The sequence below is a fragment of the Telopea speciosissima genome, chromosome 1 (assembly GCF_018873765.1).
Source record: "Telopea speciosissima isolate NSW1024214 ecotype Mountain lineage chromosome 1, Tspe_v1, whole genome shotgun sequence".
NCBI classification, from domain to species: Eukaryota; Viridiplantae; Streptophyta; class Magnoliopsida; order Proteales; family Proteaceae; genus Telopea; species Telopea speciosissima.
Window position 1 is genome coordinate 1881474 of NC_057916.1, and position 23460 is coordinate 1904933.

General features: G+C 37.5%; 2 protein-coding genes across 6 annotated transcripts in view; both read right to left on the reverse strand.

Moving 5' to 3' along the window:
* Positions 1-3153: 3153 nt before the first annotated feature.
* LOC122648837 (fibrillin protein 5 homolog) lies at positions 3154-7917 on the reverse strand. Of its 3 annotated transcripts, none has more exons than XM_043842101.1 (9): positions 7676-7917; positions 7501-7638; positions 6614-6905; positions 6393-6508; positions 6197-6319; positions 3829-3927; positions 3665-3709; positions 3340-3413; positions 3154-3262 (listed from the first exon to the last, which is right to left on the reverse strand). In XM_043842101.1, exons 2-9 carry the CDS (start codon positions 7582-7584, stop codon positions 3172-3174), a joined length of 924 nt encoding a protein of 307 aa, XP_043698036.1. In that variant the 5' UTR covers positions 7585-7638; positions 7676-7917; the 3' UTR covers positions 3154-3171. The 3 variants fall into 3 exon arrangements, with proteins under 3 accessions (XP_043698036.1, XP_043698037.1, XP_043698035.1); XM_043842102.1 differs by adding an exon at positions 7415-7423 and having other exon boundaries at positions 7509-7917; XM_043842100.1 differs by having other exon boundaries at positions 7501-7917.
* A 7149-nt stretch (positions 7918-15066) lies between these two features.
* Positions 15067-23460, reverse strand: part of LOC122662524 (probable leucine-rich repeat receptor-like protein kinase At1g35710) — a 29855-nt gene continuing 21461 nt past the window's right edge. For 2 of the 3 annotated variants that reach the window (XM_043858184.1, XM_043858197.1), the window contains exons 2-3: positions 20690-23149; positions 19672-20109 (exon numbers count right to left, since the gene is read on the reverse strand). In XM_043858184.1, coding sequence (XP_043714119.1) covers positions 19718-20109; positions 20690-23149 — 2852 coding nt within the window. In that variant the 3' untranslated portion in view covers positions 19672-19717. Of the gene's footprint in view, positions 15281-19671; positions 20110-20689; positions 23150-23460 lie in introns of those variants that run through there. The other variant, XM_043858190.1, reaches the window with a different exon arrangement.

A 23460-nucleotide genomic window follows, 5' to 3' on the forward strand; every position in this document is an offset into this window, starting at 1 on the left:
TTGAGATCTTATGGATAGAATTCATATCCTTATTGCTGCAATGCAGATACCAGAAGATGATCATTCTGTGAAACAAAAACTCCCATTTGGAATGCTTATTATAGACTGCATCAGCGTTAATCTTGTACTATCCCAGATGATCTGGGGCAGTCATTTAGCATGATTAATAACAAAACATCATTTGGTTGGATAGGTTTGCTTTCATTTTTAATTTTCACCCTACAAGTATTATTTGGGGTTTGTTATTTTACATTTTCATCACATTTTGTTCCAAACAAAGGGAATCAAGTTCTATTGTGACTGAAGTACTGAACCAGATCTAATCTAACAAGGTAGCAATGGTTTGGCATGAATCAGGATTATGATCTATTAACAACATCAAGTTTTGCAGCCACCATTTCCACTTAGAATAGATCATATCTGATTTGTATTGCAAATAGGAGACCTCTGGAAACTGCGCATTCAAAAATGGGAAAAAGAACTCTGTCCGGGCAGAGCGCCTGCGCCCAGACATAGGGTGGGGCAAAATGACTTATGAAATTAAATCTCACCCCTATTGATGCTTCAGCACGTATTCCCATTGACCCCCATGCTGGCTTAGGGGCCACACTCCCGGACAGAAAATTCTTCCCCTTTGATAATCAAAATATAGTGATCCACAGTTTTAGCTTGAGATTATAGAACATTCTTAATTCTCTGTATGAATGATGGAATCAATTTGAATCCTATGGGAAGGTTATCATGGGTCTGTTTTTGTAGGAGATATTTCTTGGTGATAATGAAAGGTTCTAGGAAGTGAACCAGTGCGGTTAATGGTTTAAAAATTGATGTGGTTGATGCTGAAGGATTTGGTGATAAGATTAAGCAAAAGGGGAATAAAACCGGGATGGGGACAAAAGCCCCATCCAAAAACCAAACCACCTCTTTTTTATGAATTGTCGATGAGAGAGAATCTCTCATGCATGAATCCATTCCCAATAAGATTATATCCATGAAGTTAGTATCGGAGAAAGAGGTTGTCAATATTATTAGTGTTTACACACCCACGTAGGATTGGATGAAAGTTATAAGATACAATTTTGGGAATACATGGATGCATTAGTGTAAGGTTTTATTGTTTTAGTTAGAGAGAAAATTATTATAGAGGGAGATCTAAACTGACATGTTGGGAGGAAACGAAAAGGTTGTGACGGAGTACATGGAGGATATGGTTTTGGAAAGAAGAGTAAGGAAGGGACTTCAGTTTTAGATCTTATTGTGGCTTATGATTTATTCATAGTAAACACATACTTTGTAAGATGATCATTTAATTACCTTAAAAAATTGGTATCATAGTGGCCAAATAGATTTCTTTCTAACTAGAAAGATCGATAGGTTCTTATTTAAGGATTGTAAGGTTATACCAACGGAGAACCTGACATACAATATAAATAGGAGAGCATTTGGCCCCTTTTTTTTTTCTTTTTCATAAGCATGTTACAAACTCGACGTATGGTTAGTTCTCTAAATAGGAGTGTAGCTCTCTAAATAAGGGTGCATCTTGTATGCATAATTTCTAATTTTGGATTATTTTTAATCAAATCTAACATTTCATGCATAAAAATAAGGAAAAAAGTTGTGTACAATGCTAGTTCAAAAATGAAATTGTAAACCCGCGCACATATCAATGCTCATGTTAAGAGGGTGATATGCCATAAAGCCCCGCCCCTTTTGTTGGATTTCAAAGAGGGTTCATTTATTCACCCAAAATTGCACTCAGAAAGTGTAGGGAACCCCTCTACCTAAAAATAATAATGCTCTTAAAATTCTTAAAAATCTACCTCATGAGATGCTTTTAACAGGTGATGGCTTGGGAGCATTACTCACTTATTTCTATCACACGTCTGTTCATCTAAAACTCAAATTTGATAACATTAGGCATTTTTCATCATTCACTATTTGCTAGTAAAATTTCAGTCAAATCCAAATTTTGCACATGGAGCAAAAGAGGATCAAAGTTTAACTCAAAACCCATTTCCCTCTTTAAGCATATTTTAAAGAGGTTCTAGGTGGTTTTCTATTTTTTGGTATATTTATTTTTAATATAATTTACTTATCAAAAAAAAAAAAAAAGTTTAACTCAAAAAGTCAAAGTTATGGACAAAAATTGGGCCATTGCTACTACAAAAATCGTTTTTGTTTTCTCTTCCTTTGACTACTAAGGTCTGATTTGGTATGATTTTTATTGCAATTTCATGGGATAATTTTTGTGTAGGAAGTTTTTTGATTTGATTTTTGCATCTTATTTCAGTGAAATAAAAATTTGTTGACTATTTTTAAGGATTGAACAGCCACTAGCTCAGTTGGTTGGTGGCTTGCCAGTTGAGTGTTTGCCTCCTAGAAAATCAACAGATCGACTCTCCTAGATTGCATATTGTGCCAGAAAGGCATTAGCCAAGTAGGCATGGAGCTAGTGAAAATATCAATACCTATTTTTCTTTTCCTATTTTGTCATTCTGGAAGATGCAATAATTTTTTCATCCACGGTTATTTGAAACTATGATTTTAAGAATAATTAGTTTCATCATTAAATCTCACCTTTAGCTCCATTTGGATGCAAGGAAAATTAAAAAGAAGGGAAGTGAAATTTTCAATCCAAATAAAGAAAAATTATAATCATTACCCCCACATGGTTATGTAACTAACGCCAAATCATTTCATATTTAGTAATTAAATTTTCATTTTACTTTGCATCTAATCGCATAAGTTTTTCTATCCAAAACAAAAAAAATCGCATAGATTTGCAAGGTAAAATAAACGTTACATCTAAAAAGTTTATTACTAAATATGATAAATAATTTAAATAGTTTATATAATCATGTTGCGCAATGATTTCAAAAGTTTCATTTTTATATTTGAAAATTTTCACTTCCCTTTTCTTTAATTTTCCTTACAATCAAACAAAGCCTATCGACAAAGGTCCAAAATACTTTTCCTCGTAACTTACTGGTGGATGACACTCGTTTTCCACTTCGAAAGAAAGAGACAAAACCTGGATGATCCATTTCCTTATTTGAAGAGCGAAAAATAAATTCCTTTCGTTGTAATTCTGAAACATTGTATACAACAATAATCTGTTTGTTGGACCGAATGGAAAAAAAAAAAAAAAAGAAAGAAAAGGGATTGGGTTTATCAGAGAAGTTGGGGATTATCCTCTGCTCTTTCCAATATGAACATATTGCCTTTATCATCTCTCCCAATCCTCATGGATTCGTCCACATATCTAAGAACCTTGAATTAAAGAACACAGATAACCCCCTTCAATACTAAATTAACAGATTGAAACCAAATTAAGGATACGAGATCTCCAGCCAACCCTCTGGATTGAAGATACTGAGCAGAAGGTCATAGTTCTTGCGGAAAATGCTCATCAACTGTTTTGGGTATGCACACAACAACTTCGGTCAGCAACAGGTTTAAAGTTATAGAGTGATTTCCTATACCAGCAACAGATGGTAATGTAGTGTAATAACATTTTGACTCAAGTCTCTGTTTGGTATGCATTCTAGAAATGGATTCTGGAAGCGAGAAAATAGAGAAGAACTGAGTTTCAAGATGTGTTTTAGACCCAAAAACTATTCCAAGAATGCATACCAAAGACAACCTAAATAAATCCTCAACCTACCTGATCTGGAGTGATGATCGAATTCTCGTACTTAATATCAACTTTCTGTGTGAAATCAATTACAAAACAATAGACAGATTATACAGAAATGAAAAGAGTTGATTGAAAGAGTTACGCATTAGTTGTTAAATCTTTGAGAAAGAAGCTAGGAGGGGAGTCCAAACTGTTTTTGATGTAACTTTGAAGGAAGCTTCAATAGCTAATTGTCCCTTAAGCACATTTAATCCCCGAAGGCTGAATTCAACAATGTTAACTGCTTTGCCCTGCATTTTGGAAAAGTAAAGGGTGAGTTTGTAACAGTGGCTGTGATGGAAGCCGTTTGCATTGTCGTGCTATGCCAATTAGCTTATTTATTTATGGGTAAGCCCAAAATTTGGTTTTTGGTGGCAGTTATTCATGATCAGAAAGTGAAAAACTCAAGGAACGGAAAGAGTGAGCAGTAGCAAAACTGTTGTGTTGCTAGGTTTGGCAGCACAGACCACTTATATCTGTCATGTGGCTGCTCATCTAAAGCTCAAATTTGTACATAGGTAGGTTTCACCATTGTCTACTTACTAATCTATATTTTACACATGTTGAAAAAGAGGGTTAAAGTTTAGCTAAAAAATTCAAAGATAAGAACAAAATAGTGATGCAGGAATGATGGCTAGGAGTTGCTAGTTTTACTTTTCTTTTAATTCTGGTCCGATTTGTGGTTTGATTCAGTAATTGGGTCTGTTTAAGTGGTCCTGTGACAACTTAAGTGGTCATGTAGCTATTTAATTGGTTATGTTAGATTTCCAATGTCGGATAGAGTTTGCTGCTATTTTTTCGGTTTAATTGTCCCATGTTAGAGATAAACTTCCATGCGTGGGAAGAGTTAGATTCTGTTTTAGAATCCTGGTTTCATGTAATGACTTGTTTATGTTCTCTGTGTCTGCTACTGGATGAAGCTTTGGCTATCCAACTAGTTCTCCCTCTTCCTCCCTCTCTCTTCGAATCAGGTCTGAACACTCTTCTTCTTTCTTCTATTCTCCTCTCTAGTTCTCTTCTTAAAGTATTGATCCTTACTGTCACTGGAATTTCTGCCATCAAAGTTTGGGTCAATCTTCAGTTTAATCATTGCTAGTTACTGATCGGAATCGAGTTCTGATTTCAGCATCTATGAATCGATTTTGTTTTCTTAAGATTCTGTTCTCAATCTGAAATCTGGCTGTTCATAGTAATCCTACTCCTACTAGGATTGCCTGATTTACATAGCTTTGTGATGTTGATTTCAATTATGTTCACAGATTCATTCAATTGGAATTTTTCTCTTTCATAATCAGTGATCAATTTCAGGTTTTGAAATTTAATCAATAGACTCCTATTTCAATTAGGAGTTATTTATGAGTTTAATTGTTGAACTCGATACCTCGTCTTTACTGGTCTGATTTGCTTAACATTGATATCATAATAACAGTTCTGTTTGGGTATTATAATTCTGCTGTTTGATTGGTATGCTGAGTTGTGAATTGACTGACATACCCCTATCCTCGTCTAACTAGGATTCAACTATTTGATCTTGCTGAAACTTCCAGAAAGGTTCTCATTCAATATCGGGAGAACTCGATTTGAATATCAAGTCCATCCATTGGTCTGATTTTGTCCTATGATATTCTGTTCAAAACCTGCTTGCTTATCTCTCTGTTTCGGTCCAATAGGTTGGTTGTTAAAAATACCCAAGGAACAATTCAATACAATTGGGCCATATGATGGAGTTCGACCACCAAATTAGGCTGACTTCTATTTTGCTCACTGCTACTACGGAAATCGTTTTTGAAATTTTTTTTTTTTCATTTGATACTAAGATGTTTCGGTTTCCAAGTTGTCTTTTGTTTATCCATGGATTCAGCAACAGTTCGAAAGGTTGACCCATTTAGGAATCTCCAAATCTATGCTAATTTTCAAGTCCCTCAAAACATTTCGTCACATGAATAATCCAAAGTGGACTAGTACATTTATACGGTTGGAACTTTCTGAATCATGTGCCACATATGGCACAAATAATGTGGACCATGATGCATGGTCTTCCTACTACCACCTTTTTCACTATAGGGTTGCAACTACTTATAAAAAGGATCAAAAGGATAAAGAGTCAGGGTCACATGAAGTGGTAATTACAATTTGCAAGAAGGCATTCTGGTCACTTGGAGAGAGAATGTGGGTGTACAGGCTCATGTGAGGAAGATAAGCTTCAATCAGGAAAAAAAGTTCAAATTAACCAAGTAGTTATGGAGCTATTGAAGATATAATTCCATTTTTTTCTGTTTTTCTGGATGAAAAGGGAATCTCTTCATCCACGATGATTTGACGCTATGATTGGATTCTTAGAATAGTGAGCCTCAACATTAAATTTCAGCTCGTTGATGAAGGTCCGAAATACTTTTCATAGGTCGAATCAGAGGGTCAGATCTCGTGGCTGAATAGATTCTCTTTTCATCATTGGTGAAGGAAAACTTGGTCCTTGTAACTAAAGACATAATCAAGGGACAAGAACTCACTCGGACCCACCTCAGCAGGATAAATGGTCTGGAAGAAATCCCCCAAACTGATGAAGTCCCTCAAGCCTAGCTTGGTTCTCTTGGAACCCAGGATAGAAATTGTACTGTAGACAAGCTTCCAGCATCCACCCACCTTCCAACAACTCAAAAAGAACAATTACCACACAACTCCACTTACCCATTACAGCACCAGAAACACTGTTTACCTTGTCCAGATCTTGAGTAGGATTACGAGTTGGATTCTGAGACTCAAGCAGCTCCACCAGAGCTGAAATCTCAGATTTCTTTGCAGACGGGACTCCAAAGATGCCTCTGTTGATGCCTTCAGACATGTTTATTCAATCCATTTCAACTCAAGCCCCACTCACTGTTCATAAAAATTGAGTATGATTTGAAATTTTCAGATTGGAAAAGTAAAGGTACATACCCTGTATTGCTTGCTTCAGATCGGCTTTGATCTGGGAAACCGTCTTGTAAGCTCCTGATGTTTCTCGTGTCCCCTGGTCTTCACTAACTAAACCAGAACCTTGTTCTGCAGATTTAATGGTGTGGGAGGGTCTGAACCCAGAAGGGAACTCTCCAAATCCGGAGCTCTTGGTCCTTAAATGAGTGGCTGGGACTGCTCTGTTAGTTTGGATCATCTTAATGCTAGTGGGTATTGCAGGCAGAACGTGGCAACCCGGTGTTGGTGGTTGCACTACCTTCGCAGCCATGAATCCCTTAACAGACATGGTAGTGCTGGTGATCAGGAAGAGGTAGGGTGTGAATTGGTCCGGTTCTGGCCAATCGGTCCGGTTCCTTAATGGTTCCAGTCCGAATGGGTCAGGACCAGAACCGGGGTAATAAGCTAATCAGTTCCAAACTTGAGATCCAGGACCATTAACAAAAGGGTGGGCTGGTTCAGCTTCCTAATTGGTTCCAGGCACTATTTTATTGTTTAGAATTTAAAAAGAAAACCCTCATGCAACAGTGCAACACTACAACAGAAAGAAGAACATGAAAATATAGGACATTTTCCTTCATATATAACACACATCATGCAACATTGTAACAGAAAACATAATATAGCAATGAGTGTTGTCTGCGTAAGCAGCGCTAAACAGAGGAAAATAGATTTCCTGAAATACCTCTCCACAGCTGAAACTTGAAAGCTGAAGGCAAGCCTTGGTCCAACGGTAATGTTGCTCCATTGTGATCAAGTGGCCACAAGTTCGAGTTTGGAAACAGCCTCTCTGCAAAAGCAGGGGCAAGGCTGTGTACATTACGACCCTCCCCAGACCCCGCAGTGGCAGGAGCCTCGTGCACGGGGTACACCCTTTTTAGCTGAAACTTGAAAGCAGCTGTGATTTCTACAGCAGGTCCTGCAAAGCATGAAAAACGTATATCACACACATACATTCAGTCATTCGCAACCCATTAATCAGGGAGTTCCAATGCTTCTAAAACCAAAACCCAGAATTAGTCACCTTGTCATACTTGCTGAGAAAACTGTATTTAGCAGATGGAGAAGAACAGATTATCATACAAAAAGAAGCAATGGAACATCCTATTCCCATGATGGAACAGATTTTACAATGGTCACACACATTCTACAATTGCAGTAAACATTCCAATCACGCAAATGCAGTAAGAAAAACCTTAAACAATCTTAACCATCTATCTACATAAACTCCTAATTAAAAGCAACATTAATAAAATCCTACACCTACTTTACTATGAACCTGATAAAACAACTCATGACAAAGATCCAACCATTAGGTAAATCCTGCTCAAACAAGAGAGAGGGATTTCAACATTGGATGGTATGTTTTCTTGGTATTCCAATGAAAAATCTCTTCTTTCCTGTATTATTAGTCTATGATCCAACAAAAACTTAATTAAATTAGAAAAAGATAGGGTAACTGCTATGATGCCAAGTTTCATCTAGGCCACAAGAAATTGTAAAATTATCTTTCAGAAAACCATTCCAAACCCACCCATATTATTAAACAGAATTCATGGCATATGGGCATCACTTCATTTAATTCATCAAATGGAACCTTGTGTCAATCCAACTCTACATCACCCCCTTGAATTATCAATACCAAGATGGAAATTAAACTAAATGATTCAAACTCATTCCAGAAGAGAAGGAATCCAAATTACCTCCATTCTTTCCTGTCATGGAGCATTTTGACAAGAAAACAAGTGAAACTGCTATTGGTTGGATACTTGAAAATCCTAATAATCTGAAACTCTCAGAAGGATGTAGCTACGTCAGCCATGGAGCTATCAATATTGTTGAATCTCATCCCACCCCTAATATATACCCTTATGAGTCATGTAATTTATCCAGAAGAAGTGCGCCATTCCCTTGTATGATCAGAAATAGTTTAATTTATAAATTGCTATTTTCATAAAATGAAATCAGACTAACCCAACATGATTCCTAGTAGGGACAGGGCTTGGACACCTTTAGCCTCTAGGGTTATCAAGAAGAAAGCATTACAAGGAAAGAACAATGAGGGCAAGGGTTAATGTTTGAAGGACAACAACAGAATCAAATTGACATTACATCAAGTACTTTAAATACCTTCCGTGCACTTGGACCAGTAGGATTACAAATTGCAATGTAGGGGTAAAATAATTGTGTTACTGAAACCATTTTATGTTTAATAACATGAATAGAATGTTAAGGAAAAAAAAAACCTCTGAATCACTCTGATGCATGCTGTATACTGGAAACCCAAGAAGCAAGCTCAACTTGCCAGACAAAAACATCGTCTTTCAAAAAAGTGAACTCTGTTCAGCACATGATCTAGCTCAGATTCTAGTACATAGGTTTTACTATTGAAGGTGCTGTTATCATTGCTTATATATATATATATATATATATATATATAGATCTCTGAGGTGGTCACTTTGATAACAGATAATTTCAAGTGGCTGGATGGGTTGACTTGCATCAATCCAGCACTATAATGATCTGGATAACCTCAGAGATCAATCTATAAAGGGGATTTTACCATCTGATATGGGACCAAAATGCTATTCTTGAAACACTACTACGCTCTCTTGAGATGAGTTAGCATTTCTCCACCTCAAGATCCCGGCATTGTATACTTGACCAACATGGAGGAAAAAGTTCCATTGTAGATAATACAAATATCTAAACATTTATCTATGTTTTCTTGATCAATTAAAGTTCAGATATCCCAATAGGATCTTAGTGTAGAAACAAAAATATAGAATAACATGGTATTCTTAATCTAGAACCTGGACTCTTTATTTTAATGGCATTGAAGAAACTCAGAAAAGCCTAACAGCCCACATACGAATGCAAGGACTATATCATATAATATAACTTAATTTATTGAATCAAACAAAAGATATCATGTAAGATAAGAGAAATAAAAAAGAAGGGGAAACTTTCTGCATTAACCCATTTCTGCCTTCTCCTTAACTTCTCTTTCTATTCTTACAACACTGACAAATCCTCCCATCATTAAAATTTGAAATCTGAAATCCCAAACAACCCTTTATCACTCTATATCATGATCCAATCTCTCTGCACAAAAAGGAATTCAATTGAATCCTCCTATCAGTTCATATTTATCTGGTGGGCACCCCCAGAGTTTATATATTAACTATTTCAGATCATACAAGGGAATGGTGCCCTTCTTCTGGATAAATTACATGACTCCATCTCAAAATAAACTCTTGTTTATGTTTTTATGGTGGGCACCCCCAGAGTTTATACTTGCAATTCTCATCTCAAAATAAACTGTCCAAAGTCCCCCACATGGAGACCCCTCGCTTTATAACACAAGCACCCAATAGACCAACACAGCTAGCTAGCAGTCTAATGTGACTCAATAGATTTCGATATCTCAAGAGGATATTATTGTAGAAAAGAAAAAATCTATACATAGAATACCATGCCAAAAGAAACTCAGAAAAGCCTAACAGCCCAACAAAGCCATCAACCCTGCCAAAAGAATCTCCTGCTGTCAATGATAGAGTACTTGCATGTATCAAAGGTAAGAGCAAGAACATGTGGTGCTTACATCCAGTATCAACTCCTCCTAGGTTAATTTGGATGAGGAACCAAAAAACAAAAGAAGCCAATTTGGGGATTATAGGGTTTGGGGTTGGAAATTCTCAGACAAGAGATCAATTTGCCGGTACCGAAGAAGAAAGAGATCCATTTGCCTACACAGTTAGCGATAGAACAGAGAGAGACAGAATGAGTTACCTGGTTTCTTGCGTCGAGCATAAACAGTCCAGCGAGAGCGAGAGAGGTTCGTTGGGGGGGGGGGTGTTTGGGAAAATTTTCCAGTAGTTGCACACAAACTGGATGATTAGAATTTGAGCTTCACGGTACTCAGGACTCTGGTAGGACCACAGGAGACTCTGGTTGGAGACCTTTTTGTTTTTTTTTTCTCAAGAGTTCTCAAAAATAATCCGCTCCCAAATTGATTCTAAAGAGCAAAAATCAACAAACTTACTCCAGCGAAGTGCAACCTAAGGCCTCAGGTTCTATTTGATTACCATCCTACTCCTACCCCGTTGGTTCTTTGGTAACGATTCTGAAACAGAATACAAAAAATAAAAATCAACGTTTGTTATGAACCTGACAGAGTCAATTTTGTTTCTACATCTTAAATTACAAAAATATCTTGTACAAATTTAAATACTATTCTTCAATCTTACACTTTCTCTAATTGCCATTAATTAATTCTACCCAAAAAAACAATAATTTGCCATTAATTAATTTGATTTTATTTATGAAAATGTTATTATCAACTTCTTAAACTATTCTGTCCACATGGGATTTAAGTCGAATTTTCGAAGTACGTCGCAAAATTAATGCTAAGCCAACTATGTCAGTCACGTGGTACAATAAATAGACAATGCCATCTTTAACCAATAATCTATTTTCTCCTACATATTAAGTATTAATTACTCCTTCAATGCAATGTAAATAACACTGCCAGACAAGTTGAGAAGCCATATGCGAAGCAAGAGACTTTATTCATCTGTATTCAACTATGCCAGTCACGTATTGTTTTGGTTTGGGTTCTCCCCTGGATTGGGGTTCTCTATTATTTTTTAAAAACAATTTGGGTCCTCTATAGCGTGACAATGTGTAGCGCACCATCCGACGTTCCTATGTGCTCAGGCATGCAGCCCAACACACAAGCAGGGTGTTGGTGTTACGATTGGAAGAACTCACCCTCATAAACCGGTCTACAAGGGGAGGGAACCCAATATCATATATGCCCACATCCAATCCCTTATGGGACCGGTTACGATTGAAAGAACTCACCCTCATAAACCGGTCTACAAGGGGAGGGAACCCAATATCATATATGCCCACATCCAATCCCTTATGGGACCGATGTGGGACTATTGCACATAACAGTTGGGCTACGTGCCTGAGCACACAGGGCCTTTGGATATGCGCTACACATTGTGTCGCTCAACAGAGGAGCCCAACGCGTTCTCCCCCCCACCCCTCTCTTCCTCCAAGAAAAAAAAATCAATTTGTTTTAGGATCAAGTTGAGAAGCCATAAGCAAAGCAAGAGACTTTATTCATCTCCTCCAAGAAAAAAAAACATTTTGTTTAAGGATCGAGTTTCCCTTCATCTAGAGTGAAAGAGAACCTCTTCATTCTTATTCCAATAGCTTCAGTATGGGATTTCAAAGGTTTGGGAAAGGATGGGATATGATGATTATTTAGCCCTTTCGGGCTTCAAGCTAACCATACACCACCTATGGAAACTATTTGGCGTATTTGAAGGTGGGTAGAAAAAGAGAAAGGCTATTCAGCCCACTCAACTTGTACGACCAGATATGGGATTCTTGGACTATGAAACTCAACTACTCCTCATGACGGGAGTGACTATTTCAGATAACTTTACCTTCCGATTGGACTAAGAAAAGGCACCCAAAAAGAAGAAGGGAGAAACATTAACACCCTTGGATGGCATTCTCTTCATCCAAGGTGATTTGATGCTATGAATTGACTCCTATAATAATGTGATCATTAACTCATGTCCCTTATTTACGAAGTTCTAATTGGAGTAAGATCTCATGGATTAAGAAGTTCTCTTTTCACCATGGATGAAGGGCAACTCAACATAAAGAAACAGGTTTGTTTTAATTGAAGTTTCAAAAAAAAAAAAAAAAAAAATTTATGAGACGGGGGCGAGAAACAAGCCATTATGTCTCTTGAATGACACTCTCTTCATCCAAGGTGCACCTTGATGTGGAGCGGGGATTTAAACAAAATATTGTACAGTCGTTATCTTTTATTTATTTTTCCATTAAAAAAAAAAAAAAAAAAGGTGCACCTTGATGTTATGGTTAGACTTATAGAATAATGAATGCCACTGATACAATAGTTGGACTCATAGAATGCCATTATTAACTCATGTCCGTTATCTATGAAGCCCAATGGGAGGGTCAAATCCTATAGATTAAAGAACATTTTTTTTAAAAATAATTGTGGGTGATGGGAAATTCGGTCTCATTTTATTGTTTTCTTGAAAGAGAGAGCCATCCAAATATTTAATTAAGAGAAAACCCGTTTTAGTTGATAAAAGATTCGGGGAGTTGAAAAATGGGAGTCGTCAAGATTGTGAAGATGGGGTCTTGTTTTGTCATGGAGGATGGACATACAATTGATGCTATAAATGACTGATCGACCATAAACTCTGGCTAGAAACAGAGGAGGGGTGAAACAGATTCACAATTCAATTTAGTTTGGATAGTTTTCAATGTATCACGATATCCAGGGTTCTCACATCAATTGTATTGGATCAACATGGCCGACTTCTCTCCCAACCAGGGTTCGACGTATTGGCATTAGTATTGTCGGATTCCGATACTGAAGATACAGATTGTTTGTATCGGCCAAAAAATAGATTTTTAAGTTGAAAAATAGTTTTTTTTTATCTAGAATTAGTACGACACAGCCAGTCCATACCGATATCAATAGTGACTGATACAACACCTTCCTTCCTAATAGTTGCTAAGATTTTCGATGAAATTCATCAAAGTCAAAATTAAATTTACTCTTAAAAGGAAGCTTACACTCCAGATAATCATTTACTTCCTAAACCAAGAAACACCATAAATTAGTATAGGAATTACCCCCAAAAATAAATAAATTAGTATAGGAATTTATAATCTTTTTATTAGAACTCTGGTGTATATCATTGTGAGCCATTCATAGAAGTTGGAGATTCCCAGGGTGGATAAGTTGGGATTTGGCTGGAAAGCCTGAAACCTCCTCCAACTTCCAAAATTTGATCAATATAGCATAGAATTGGTTCTTCTTCTAAAAATAAAGATTGAAATATCAATTATTATAAGCAAGTTTAACCAACACTTCTACAGGACGATGCATGGTTCTTCCTTTGTTTGTTATTGCATCAGAATTCAGAAGAGGCATTTAATTAGCTTATTTATTTATTTATTAATTATGGGATAAGCCCAAAATTTAGCTTTTCTTTTTCACCACTACGCATGATCAGAAGTGAAAAACTGAGGAACGGAACGAGTGAGCGATAGCAAAAGTGCGGTGTTGCTAGGTTTGGCAGCGCAAATTGGTACATGTGTAGGTTTCACCTATCTCTATTTACCAATAAAATTTCAGTGCAATCCAAATTTTACACACGGAGAAAAAAAGAGGTTTTAGGAGGGGTTTGTGAACCCTAGGATGGTGGGTGAAACCTCTTCTACGAGTGGAGGGAAACTTTGATACACCTATCTATTAGTTATGTTTAATCTCAACCATAGGCTTATAGGGGAGTTGGGATTGGGTTAAGCGATTTTCTTCTTGTAATGGCTATGATAAAGAGCCCATGTTGAGAATGAATAAAACAGTTTTGGAGTTGAATAAAAAAAAGAGAGATTTATCTCCCACATCAAAACCTTGAAGAATTCTATACCCCGTAACCCTGGAAAGTTACGTTGCATCTTTGAAGAATTGCAATCTTCCCGTGTCCTTGAAGAGGCACGTTAAACTCGTTACAATGTCTTTCTTCTTGTGTTCGTATGTTTGACTCTCCCGATCCGTATCTTCCAGTGATGTTGCATTAAACTTAGTCCTTTTCTTTTATAAAAAAAAAAAAAAATAGTTAAAGTTTAGCTAAAAAAATTCAAAGATATGAACAAAATAGGCTGGTTGTTAAAAACTAATCTTACTATTCCGTGTAAAGACCCTAGAACATAGCTTGGGGGAGCATTAGCCATTGCATTTTCCACTCCCTCTCAATCTAAATTGAGGAAATGGCAAAAAAATATTTGCTCTCTCCTTACCAATTGGCAACTCCCAAAGTCCAATACCTAATAGGGAAACATAAAGACTTCAATGACATGAAGAGAAAAAGAAAAAGGAATGGATATAGAAGACTCATTGGAAAGGAATTGCCACTTTCTTATCCATAGTATGTAAAATTACAAAGAAAACAACGAAAACTTAAATCTACTTAGCACATAACTTCATCTTGAAAAAATGCTAAGATTATTAGACCAAAAAAGAAGAAGAAAGAAATGTAATTGGGATTATACCTGATATATAATCTTTTGGGTGAATGAAAAATATACTAAAGCAAAAGAGCAAAGTACAACGTCAAAGCCATTACATGCAAGCCTAAGGGGGACCTGCTACAAAAGATCAAAACAAGAAACCAAAGATGATACAGAAAAAACCAGGGTGGGGAAAAACAACCATAAAATGATGATACACCAAAAACAGGGGAGGGAAAAAACATCAATAAAGTGTGAATCACATATTGGATTTCTCTAACAAGGTACATCAAGAAGTTGGGGTGGAGGGAGAGATAAGGAGGTCCTAACTTGTGGCCATATGCCTATTTCTCAAAGCATTAATTAATCACATATTAGATTTCTCTACCAAGATAGACGAGCTTGCATCTACCTGAGTATTCTTCCTCCATGCAAGAATTCTCATAATGTGAATATGTGAAATGACTCAATAGAAAATGGCTTGTGAGATGATAGCTCCTCAGACACATGTTTCATGGTTGGCCGAGATTGGGGATTAACATTCAAGCATGTAAATGCCATTTTTACAATAGAAACCTCTGCTCCATAAACTTCAGCTGTAGGAGGAGAGAGTCGTTGGTCTAAAACATTTTTCAAGATCAAGATAATGCCATGCTGTCCAAGATCCCTTCGCATGACGAAATCAAAACAGCTATTTTTGATTTGGACCCATCTAGCGCACCAAGACCAGATGGTTACCCAGGTACCTTCTTTAGGGCGTGTTGGAATATCATTAGCAGAGACGTCTGTCGTGGCATTCAGAGCTTCTTCAGGGAAGGCATTGCCACTAAAGGGGTGAATTGTAATTTTCTCTGCCTGATTCCAAAGGTTGAGAACGCCAAAAAGGTGGGGCAGTTTCACCCTCTTTGCCTGGGGAATTTCCTTTTTAAAATCATCCCTAAAATAATGGCGATCAGATTGTCTTCCATTCTACACAAGCTAATTTCTTCAGAGCAAGGGGCTTTCCAGAAAGGCAGAGTTATTTTTGAAAATATTGGAGTGGCCTCAGAACTTACAAATCTGCTGGATGTTAAATGTAGAGGAGGTGGCATGAGTATGAAACTAGACATTCAAAAGGCGTTTGACACGCTAGAGTGGAGCTTCCTGTTTGATGTTCTTAGTGCCTTTGGTTTTTCTCAACTGTGGATTAATTGGGTGCATCAAATTCTAAAATCTACTCGGATATCAATTTTGATTAATGGAGGGCCTGCCGGTTTTTTTGGGATGGAAAGAGGGTTGAGACAAGGCGATCGACTATCCCCACTCCTCTTTATTCTATCTGAAGAGGTGCTATGCAGAGGGTTATCTGATCTGCGAAATAGAGGATGGATTAATGCCCTTGCAGGACCACGCCAGGTGAGAACACCCTCCCATCTATTGTATGCTGATGACCTTTTTATTTTTATGAAGGCAAAGCTGGCTAATATTAGGCGTGTCAAGCGATTCCTGGAGGCCTATGGAGAGTACTCGGGTCAGGTGATCAACCTTGCTAAAAGCAAAGTCTTCTTTGGTCGTATCCCAGCAAATAGAAGGCAGAGAATTTTATCAGTTCTTTAAATCCCAGTGTGTACCTTCCCAACAAAGTACCTAGGAGTGTTTTTAAAGAAGGGCAGGGTGAAACAAGGCATGATTCAGCCACTTGTTGATCAATTCAAGAGTCGACTGGCGTCTTGGAAGGGGCGCCTTCTCTCAATGGCAGGGCGGGTTGAACTAGTTCGAACTGTGATGGGAAGTATCCCAGTGCACAATTTTTCAGTATATCTTTGGCCGGTGGACACTATCGAGGTTATGGAGAGATGGATTCGCAACTTTATTTGGACCGGTGATGCTGACTGCTCTAAGGCTATCACAGTTCGATGGGATAGTCTATGCAAACCCAAAAAGGAAGGTGGTCTCGGTGTTCGACGGTTACAAGATCTCAATTTGGCTCTTATTGCTAAGCTTGCCTGGACTATATATACAGATCAGTCTACATTTGCAACTTTTTTGAGAGGTCATCTAGTGAAAGCAGATGGGCCCTCAAAACGGCTGTTGGTACCTCCACGCTCCTCCTAGGACTGAGAAGAGTTTGGGATTTTATACGGGCAGCGGAGAGATGGGTGGTGGGTATCGACAATTCAGTTAATTTCTGGTATGATAAGTGGATACATAACCAAAGCATTGAGGACCTAGTCTTACCCCTCCACATTCCACGCAATCTATCAGCAAAGGTGGCGGATTTTTGGGAAGATGGAAGCTGGGTTTTGCCGGCAGTCCAAGAACCAGAAATTCAAAATGTTTTCACAGTGATCCAAGGCAGTGGAATAGCTTGTCACAGTAGACCTGATATGCGCTTTTGGGCTCACTCATCCACAGGCCGATTCACAGTTAAGACTGCTTGGGAGGCTTTGCGCATAAAGGCGGCTACACCTGAGTGGGTTTCAGATATTTGGAACCGAGAAATTCCATGCACTGCAGTATTTGGCTGGAGGCTAGCGCATGGCGTTCTTCCCACTAATCACATGGTATGTCGCAAAGCAGTTCCTCTAGCATCAAGATGTGACCTTTGTTACATGGACTGTGAAACGATCCAACATTTGTTTCTTGAATGCACGTTTTCGCGACAAGTTTGGATGGAGGTGCTATTTGCTTTCAATCAGAGCTGGAGTGGCTTCCCAACCATTGAGCTACTATTTTCTTGGTGGCGCAGGAAGACCAAGGTAGTAGCCCTCCCTAAGGCATGGGGCGAATTACTGATTATAAGCTGCAAAAATTTATGGTGGGAGCGCAACAGACGTCGCCATGAAAACTGCAAGAGAACTCCAGCCGAAGTGGCAAAGCTATGCTTTAAGGAAGTTGGGGATTGCACATGGGCGCAAGGGGTACAAGTAAAAATGGTGCAAGACCTTGCCTTGGCTCGTATGCTAAAAGTCACAATCTCAAAACCAGCTGTTAAAAGAATAGTAGAAGTGCGATGGAAGCAACCACTACAAGGTTGGTGGAAATTGAACATCGATGGCTCTTCCTTGGGCAACCCAAGATCAATTGGAGCAGGGGGAATAATTCGGGATCACTTAGGAGCGGTTTTAAGATGCTTCTCTCAGTACCAAGGAGTGGGCTCAAACTACATGGCTGAGCTGGGGGCCTTTTTTATTGGAGTTGACCATGCTAGAGAAATGGGAGCTGAAAATATTTGGATTGAATGCGACTCGGAGGCGGTCGTCTCTACAATTCTCTCTAGTAAGCTTCCTTGGTATCTAATGAATAAGTGGTGGAAGGCCTCATCTTTTCTGGACACTATCAGGTGGCGAATCACTCATTGCTACAGAGAAGCAAATTCTACAGCTGATGCGCTTGCAACCCATGCAGCGAAAAGGAAATGCACCACTTGTTGGACTAGTCCACCCCATTTTATTATGCAGACTGTCTATTGGGAAGCGCTAGAACGGCCTTTCTATAGATTTACTTAAATTGCATCTTCGGCTAACAGTAAACTAAGGGCTATGCCGAAGGTTTCACGTTAGAACTCAGGATAGCTTTTTAGGAAATCATGAGTCATTCCTTGTACATATTTTCCCATTTCTTATATATATACATTGCTGACCTTTAGCAAAAAAAAAAGTGGCTAGCTAGAGAAACCGTGTGGAGGCATACCTATTTTCTCTCCAAAGATTTGCTAGGGTTTCCTCTTTCTCTAGGCCACGTTTTCCTTATTGAGGATGCACTATTCTTTCTCTAAGCCACGTTACTTCTAAAGCTAAGATTTGTTTCCTATTTAATGGTTTTATTTAGTAGCAATAATAGTTAATTAAGGTTATCTATTAGTCATGTTTAATCTCAACCATAGGAATATAGGGGAGTTGGGATTGAGTTAAGGGATTTTCTTCTTGTAATGGCTATGATAAACAGCCCACGTTGAGGATGAATAAAGCAGTTTTGGAGTTGAATAAAAAAAAAGAGATTTATCTCCCACATCAAAACCTTGAAGAATTCTATATTTCCGTAACCCTGGAAAGTTACGTTGTGTCCTTGAAGAGTTGCAATCTTCCTGTGTCCTTGAAGAAGCACGTTAAACCCGTTGCAATGTCTTTCTTCTTGTGTTCGTGTGTTTGACTCCCCCGATCCGTATCTTCCAGTGAGGCTGCATCAAACTTAATCGTTTTCTTTTATGAAAAAAAAAGAAGAAGATCACTAAAGTTTAGCTAAAAAAATTCAAAGACATGAACAAAATAGGCTGATTGTTAAAAACTAATCTTACTATTCCTTCTAAAGACCCTAGAACATAGCTTGGGAAGCATTAGCCATTGCATTTTCCACTCCCTCTCAATCTAAATTGAGGAAATGACAAAAATTATTTGCTCTCTCCTTACCAATTGGCAACTCCCAAAGTCCAATATCTAATAGGGAAACATAAAGACTTCAATGACATGAAGAGAGAAAAAGAAAAAGAAATGGATATAGAAGACTCAATGGGAAGGAATTGCCACTTTCTTATCAGTAGTATATAAAATTACAAAGAAAACAACAAAAACTTAAATCTAGTTAGCACATAACTTCATCTTGAAAAAATGCTAAGATTATTAGACCAAAAAAACCAAAAAACAAAAAGAAATGTAATTGGGATTATACCTGATATATAATCTTTTGGGTGAATGGAAAATATATTAAAGCAAAAGAGCAAAGTACAACATCAAAGCCATTACATGCAAGCCTAAGGGGGACCTCCTACAAAATATCAAAACAAGAAACCAAAGATGATACAGAAAAAACCAGGGTGGGGAGAAACAACCATAAAATGATGATACACCAAAAACAGGGGAGGGAAAAAACATCCATAAAGTGTGAATCACATATTGTATTTCTCTAACAAGGTACATCAAGAAGTTGGGGTGGGGGGAGAGATAAGGAGGTCCTAACTTGTGGCCATATGCCTATTTCTCAAAGCATTAATTAATCACATATTAGATTTCTCTAACAAGACAGACAAGCTTGCATCTACTCGAGTACTCTTCCTCCATGCAAGAACTCTCCTAATGTGACTGTGTGAAATGACTGGATAGAAAATGGCTTGTGAGATGATAGTTCCTGAGAGACATGTTTCATGGTTGGCCGAGATTGGGGATTAAGATTCAAGCATGTAAATGCCATTTTTACAATAGAAACCACCGCTCCATTAACTTCATCTATGGGAGGAGGGAGCCGTTGGTCTAAAACATCGTTCAACATCATGGTTTGCACAATTGATGATGATGCCAATGATGATAATGATGATAGTGATAAAGATGAAAGGAGCTCACCAGGGTGCCGTCCCATTAATATTTCTATTATTACCACTCCGAAGCTATACACATCACACTTTTCTGTCACCCTCATTGTATAAGCAAACTCTACAAAAAAGAAAGTTAGTCAATCTTTGTTGTGGATGTTGCATAAACACTATATTTAAATTGTAAAATACAATTTTGGAGAGCTAGTACATTAATTGTTGATGACTTGGAATATTAAATGATTTAACTAGAGTTAGATTCGTTAGACTTGTAATACATCGGTAAACCCTTTGAAACTAAGCTATAAAAATTATGAGATATCTTATATCATTATAACACTTAAAAAGTTTAAAAAAAATTGTATTATAATAAATCAGTGCTACAAATTTTCTGTAAAAAATGTTTGTTCAAGACAAAAAGGTATCAATGATTAAATTTCTTTATAGATACAATTGTATATACCAAAACAAATCAGTATGAAAATAAAAAGGTTTTATAACATGTCAATGCTAAATTTTCTCTATAGAAATATTCACAAACAAAAAAACTAAAATAAAACTCATATTTTTGCAAACTCGATCAAATTATGATAACCTTAATAAAGAAAACTAAGGAATACAACTATAATATTATTAATTAATGAGCCATTATTAAGAAATATAAGATTTTACGTTTTAGGAAAAAGAAAGAAATACATTACCTGGAGCAAGATAGCCATACGTGCCTGCAAGAGAAGTCCAATTACTTGAATCAGGCATTAGAAGCCTTGCAATACCAAAATCTGACACATGAGCATCATACTCTGAATCCAACAAAATATTGCCACCTGATAAATCTCTATGAATTATTGGGGGTGAGCAATCATGGTGCATGTAAGATAGCGCATTGGCCACACCTTTAATTACACTTATTCTCTTCATCCAATCCAACTCCTTTGCCCTCTCCACGTCTCCTAGGATCTTTGCCAAACTTCCCCTTTCCAAATACTCATAAACCAAAAATGAATGTTGCGCATGTGAACAGAAACCATAAAGTTTCACAATATTTTTGTGTCGTATTTCAGTTAATGCACGAATCTCATTTGTAAAATGGTTTTTGTTGACCATGCCAGCTTCTTCTTGTAATGGATGAAGCTTCTTCACAGCTACCACTTGACCAGTTGATAAAGTTGCTTTGTAAACACTTCCATATCCTCCCTTCCCGATGCAATGCTTGTCATCAAAGTTCTCTGTGGCTTCAATGATATTTTCATGCACAATTCTACCATCATAGTTACATATTGTGAATAGATCCCCTTGATCAATTCTTTCTGTTTGTCCCATTTCTATCCTTTTCTTTGCCTTCCTTTGAAAAACCCAAGCAATTCCTATAACTATGGATATTAGAAGCATTGCACTCAAAATAGGAAGGAAAATATAAATGATGAGCATGTGCTTCTTTCCAGTATTCCTCTTTTCTATCATTGAAGAATTGCAAGAGGGCAAACCTTTGGACGCATTGCCACACAATGCTTTATTGTTTGTGAAAGCCTCTCTAGGAGCATCTTCAAAGGCTTTAGTTTTGGGAATCGGACCTTCCAACTCATTGTATGATATGTCGATGGATGTCAAACTCAACATCTCTTCCAACAAGGAGGGGATGGAACCGGAGAGCATATTGTGTGAGAGATTTAAAGTTTCCAGACTGTGCAATTGCCCAATCTGTGATGGTATCTCTCCGAAGAGTTGATTATGACTAAGATCCATTAGAATTTGTAGTGAAACAAGGTTACCCATTTGTTTGGGAATGCTTCCATTAAATTTGTTCTTACCCAGGTGTAGGTAAATCATTTTGAAGCAATCCCCTAGCTGCTCTGGAATAGGTCCAATTAGATTGTTTGCTGACAAGTCAACAATTTCCAAGTCAGACAATTTTCCAATTTCCGATGACAACCTACCTGAAAGCTGATTATGACTCAAATTCAGGCTAAACAAAACTTTCATTTTCCATAAGTCTTTTGGAATCTCTCCAATTAAACGGTTGGAAGAAAGGTCAAGTCGTCCTAGTAGAGATAACTTCCTAAGCTCTGGAGGTATTCTACCAGTAATCTCATTTCTTGACATCCGTAGGGTTGTAAGATTTGAGCACTTTCCCCAATCTGATGAAATCTCACCACAGAATTTGTTATTGCTCAGATCGATATAATCCAAATGGGGATATGAACCAAAAACTTCTGATATATTTCCCTTCAGTTGGTTGTTCTCTAATCGGACTCTCAATAAGCTTGTACAATTTTTCAATCCTGTCGGGATGGTACCCGTAAAACTATTGTTATCTGCAATCAAATATGAAAGTGACCCACCAACGCATAATTGTTGTGGTAAATTACCAGAGAAATTGTTGGCAAAAATTGTTAGGAGAGATAATTGTTTCAGATTTCCTATTTCCTGAGGAATAGAACCCGAAAACTGATTGCCCTCGAGTTTTAAAGACTCCAAATTGCTCAAATTACCTATAGATGTAGGGATGATGCCAACCAATTGATTTTCCGAAAAGTCCACTACTTCCAAGGTGCTCAAATTACCGACAGATGCATGGATGATGCCAGATAATTGATTTTCAGACAAGTCCAACGTCGTCAACTTGCTCAAATGGCCTACAGATGTAGGGATGATGCCGGATAATTGATTTTTACGCAAGCTCAAGTAGGCTAACTCGGTCAAGTTTCCAAAAGTGAATGGAATCGAACCTGTCAGAAGATTTTTAGATAGATCTAGATTTACAAGGGATGCCAAGTTTCCAATTTCTGAAGGAATAGGACTAGAAAGATTATTCTGATACATGAATAATGTGGTCAGCTTGGTTAAGTTCCCAAAAGTGGAGGGGATAGAACTTGTAAAAGAATTTTTATACATTCCTAAGACATTCAGATTTTTGAAATTTCCAATGGATGCCGGGATGATGCCAGATAATTGATTTTCATGCAAGAACAATGCCTCCAACTTGGACAAGTTACCGAAACTGAGTGGAATCCAACCTATTAGGAGATTTGTGGACAGACCTAAATGTAGAAGGGACGCCAAGTTTCCTATTTCTGAAGGAATAGGACCAGAAAGATTATTCTGATACAGATGTAACATGGTCAGCTTGGTTAAATTCCCAAACATGGAAGGGATGGATCCTGTCAAATAATTACTATACATGTACAACTCACTCAGATTTTTCAAATTTCCAATCTGTTCAGGAATGGGACCAGAAAGTGCATTAACAGAGACTGATAAAACAGTAAGATTGTACAACTCACCCAAAGATGCAGGGATTGAACCATTGAGGTTGTTGGAAGCCAAATCCAGTTCTATAAGATGATTTATCTTTCCTATACCTGATGGTATGGAGCCACTGAGAAGATTGTCAACAAGATACAAGATTCGAAGTCTTTTTAGCATACTGATCTCTGATGGAATTTCACCTTTGAGTTGATTGGAAGACAAA